The sequence below is a fragment of the Amaranthus tricolor genome, chromosome 8 (genome assembly GCF_026212465.1).
Source record: "Amaranthus tricolor cultivar Red isolate AtriRed21 chromosome 8, ASM2621246v1, whole genome shotgun sequence".
NCBI lineage: Eukaryota > Viridiplantae > Streptophyta > Magnoliopsida > Caryophyllales > Amaranthaceae > Amaranthus > Amaranthus tricolor.
In genome coordinates, this window is record NC_080054.1 from 20,781,580 (window position 1) to 20,785,601 (window position 4,022).

At 34.7% G+C, this 4,022-nt stretch overlaps 1 protein-coding gene across 2 annotated transcripts in view; it reads left to right on the forward strand.

The window, feature by feature from the left end:
* LOC130821015 (plant intracellular Ras-group-related LRR protein 4-like) overlaps positions 1–3,714 on the forward strand; it is a 3,986-nt gene extending 272 nt beyond the window's left edge. Inside the window, exons 1-4 of one of the 2 annotated variants that reach the window (XM_057686612.1) lie at positions 1–902; positions 1,171–2,084; positions 2,179–2,335; positions 3,267–3,714. The exon at positions 1–902 is cut by the window's left edge and continues 272 nt beyond it. In XM_057686612.1, coding sequence (XP_057542595.1) covers positions 257–902; positions 1,171–2,084; positions 2,179–2,325 — 1,707 coding nt within the window. In that variant the 5' untranslated portion in view covers positions 1–256 and the 3' untranslated portion in view covers positions 2,326–2,335; positions 3,267–3,714. The remainder of the gene's footprint in view (positions 903–1,170; positions 2,085–2,178; positions 2,336–3,266) is intronic. The other variant, XM_057686611.1, reaches the window with a different exon arrangement.
* Positions 3,715–4,022: the final 308 nt, after the last annotated feature.

Sequence of the window (4,022 nt, forward strand, 5' to 3'; positions counted from 1 at the left end):
TCTTTTTCTCTATCCTTCTTCTTATTCTCTCTAGAAATCCCATTTCTCGATTCTTGAGCTTCTTTAATAATACCACCAAATTATCTAATTCCTTTTTAAATCCCAATTTGTCCTTTTTTCTTCCAAGAAATATAACTTATTTTCAATCATTTTTTCTTCACTACAGTACGCATTAGCCAAATAAAAATCAATTTTCCTTGCATAAAACCAAATTTCTTTCTGGGTAGTTTTAATTTTTCATTTTTGGATCTTGATTATGGATAATTTCATAACAGCTTCGCCAAGAACTGTGGATGGGGTAGTGGAAGAGATTATGAAGATGCATAAAACTCTTCCACCAAGACCAGACATTGATGAAGTTGAAGCAGCAAGAACTTTGATAAAGAATATAGAAAGAGAAGATCTTATAAAATTGGAAGCCATTAATAAGAAAACTAAAGGTCATGGAATTCCAGAAGAGCTTTACTTTGTGTACCAAGAGATGCAAAGAGCATTAGTTCACTTTCAAAGTAAAGAAGAAAAGAGGGAAGCTTTGAAATTACTTGATCTTGAAAATGCACACAATGTATTCGACGAATTGATTCAGAGAGCTTCTGATTGTGTTTCTCCTAGTTCTGATTCTGGGTATTCTTCTAATGTAGCAAAGAAGAAAGATTTGAACCTTGGAGGAACTGGGTCTGTGTTGAAATCAATTGATTTGGATGGTGCTTCTTCTTCCGGTGGTTCTAGTGGTTTTTATAAGTTAGAGATGAAGGAGAATGTAAAGAGTCAGTTGTTTACTAGAGATGATAGTTATGTGAAGAAGGTTAAACCTAGCGGTTCAACTTTTCATGTTGATGGATTTGGTAGTTCCGTTACTCCTCAAAAATTTGATTCTACTGTCAAAACACCCAATTTTTCAGGTAAATATTATGTTGGTTTTTTTCGGGTCATTAATAATGGTCTTAGTTATTGATGTTTCTTTATTGGACAATGATATATTGACTAACTTTGAGGGGTTGGGGAACTGCTTTTGTTGATTTTCATTGGTGGGTTTAGTGCCAAAGTGAAAATTATGATTTCAATGAAATTGATGATTGTTGCTATTTTGGGATTGGGGGGTTTTGTCTTTTTTGTATACAGATTTTCTTGTATTGTACATTTGAATAGTGATTTTTTCATTGTTTGTAGCTCAAGATGGTGAGAAATTGAGTTTGATTAAGCTAGCTGGGTTAATTGAAGTGACTGCCAAGAAGGGTAACAAGGAGCTAAATCTGCAAAATAAGCTGTCAGATCAAGTTGAATGGTTGCCTGATTCTATTGGGAAGTTATCAGGTTTAATCACTCTTGATTTGTCAGAAAATAGGATTGTGGCTTTACCCGTTACCATTGGAGGGCTTTTTTCACTATCCAAATTGGATTTACATTCCAATAGGCTTACCGAGCTCCCAGAAGCAATAGGGGATCTCTTGAATCTTGTTTATCTTGATCTCAGGGGAAATTTCTTGGCTAAACTTCCTCCAAGTATTGGTAGATTGGTTCGTTTAGAGGAGCTCGACTTGAGTTCAAATAGGCTATCTTCGCTTCCTGATACTGTCGGGTCTTTAGTTAGCCTTAAGAAGCTTAATCTCGAGACTAATGATCTCGATGAACTCCCTCACACGATTGGACAATGCTCGTCTCTCATGGAGCTTCATGTGGACTATAACCGTCTTAAAGCCCTCCCTGAAGCTGTAGGGAAGATTGAAACCTTAGAGGTTCTTTCTGTAAGGTATAACAACATAAGACAGTTGCCAACTACAATGTCAGCCTTGTCAAGGTTAAGAGAGCTGAATGTGAGCTTTAACGAGCTCGAATCGGTGCCTGAGAGTTTGTGTTTCGCCACTTCGCTCGTTAAGCTAAATATCAGTAACAACTTTGCTGATCTTCGCTCTCTTCCAAGGTCAATTGGCAACCTTGAGATGCTTGAAGAATTGGATATTAGTAACAACCAAATCCGCACACTGCCTGAGTCATTTCGGTTTTTGACACGACTACGAGCTCTTCATGTTGATCAAAACCCCCTCGAAGTTCCGCCAAGACATATTGCTGAAATGGGTGCTCAGGTTTGTCATCATTTTCTCATTTTCCACTCCAAATTTGGATTTTAAGATGAATAATGCCATTATTTAGTACTAATTTTGTTGTTGTGTTGTTCAGGCAGTTGTTCAGTTTATGGTTGATCTTGTGGCAAACAAGGAGGTGAAAGTACAGCCTACTAAACAGAAGAAGTCTTGGGCACAGATATGCTTCTTTTCAAAATCTAACAAAAGGAAGCGCAGTGGTGCAGATTATGTCAAGACATAATTTTGGCTTGGTATGTCAATTCATTGCTTTTACCCAAGTGTTGTTTTTTCATAGCTACAAAAGAAAGATATACTTATTAGTTTGTGATTTCATTTCTCTAATCATTTATTATTTTCGTATGCAATCCATTAGGTAAATCTTTGTTTAATACCTCTAATATAACAACAATTGAAATGTCTAAAGGACTTATTTCAATCCGACACCCCACGCCAAATATTCTGAGAACAGCTAACAATGTCGAAGTCTTAATTCCAAGACTTGAGATTGGTTATTCTTGGACCAAAACAAATCTAACGCTAATCTCATATACAAGAATAATAGTAGGGGTATTCCTATCTCAACCCGAAATCCCACACCACATGAATGCTCGGTGTAAAACGACTAAAGTCCATGTCAATATGAGACTGACAACAACTAAAATGCCAAAGCCTTGGTGTGATGTAGTTCATTAAATAAACCAAAACAAACAGGAATTATAGTAGGGATAATTCTGTTTCAATCTGAAATCTTACACCAAATGTTCTACATGTAAATCGACTATTATACATGTTAATACCAAACCAACGATAACGACAATGCAAACGACTAGCTCCCAAAATGTAAGTTCAGTTACAAGAACCAAAACAAATCGACTCTAACATTAACACAAATAATAATACTTCTGGTTTTAATAGTTTCTACACTTTAGTTTTTCACGCTATCCAATGCACGATTTTAATCAATAATATCTTTAATTTCATATAATAAAAAATTCTAAAAGCATTAAGATGAATCAAACAAGATCCTGTTTGACTATGTTTTACATTACACATGGTGAAATATATATCAAATAAGATCAGTTGATGAAAAGTAGTTGCTACGGCAACTGTAGCAACTATTAAAATCCGGAGGAAGTAGTAGGGAACAGGGATATTTCTTTCACCATTACTAACAACGAACAGTATGATTTTGTTTTTGTAGGTTGAAATCGGATTTCAGATACATCTCGAGATACACCAACAATTGACATGCTGGGGCATAGAGTGGGAGATTAATTGACATTGATGTAAAGAAACAAAGTTCATGTGCAAATGCTTGGTGATGGACATGGACAGAGAAGCTGAGCTGTTATGGAATCACGTGGAAAGTTAAGTTATTGTTCTTTAAATCAACAATCTCACAATGAATTGTAGTCCCCTTAACAGCCTTCACAAATTGGTGAGCTAGCTGTTGTAAACGTGCCACTGTCCTGCATTAATAGATCTTTCTTTACCAATACTGTTTTCTATGGTCGTAGTTTAATTGTATTTTTGGAGATATACAATATTGTAAAGTTTCTAAATCTGGCATATCAAAAATATGTGTAAAATTTCTAAAAGTAGAAAGAAAACAATTTACTTGGTTTGTTCAGTTTTGTTGGTTGAAATTTGCTCAAATGATGTTGGTTTGCCTGATGAATTAGGTAATTCAAATCAATATTGGTGTAATTATTATTAATAATAATTCTCATTTGCTCGAGTTTGTATATGGCTCTTTAACTCGATAGATATACCTCTTAAAACACGCATTTTAATACACATAGGTAAAATTATAAAGGAGAATTAGGTCTGGTCTTAGTTTTTTATTTAAGGTTTTGGTTTTAATTTTTATCTAATTCTTTTTTTTATCTTAGCCCCAACTTGTTAATCAAAAAATTAAACTTTTAGAAAAAGTAAACT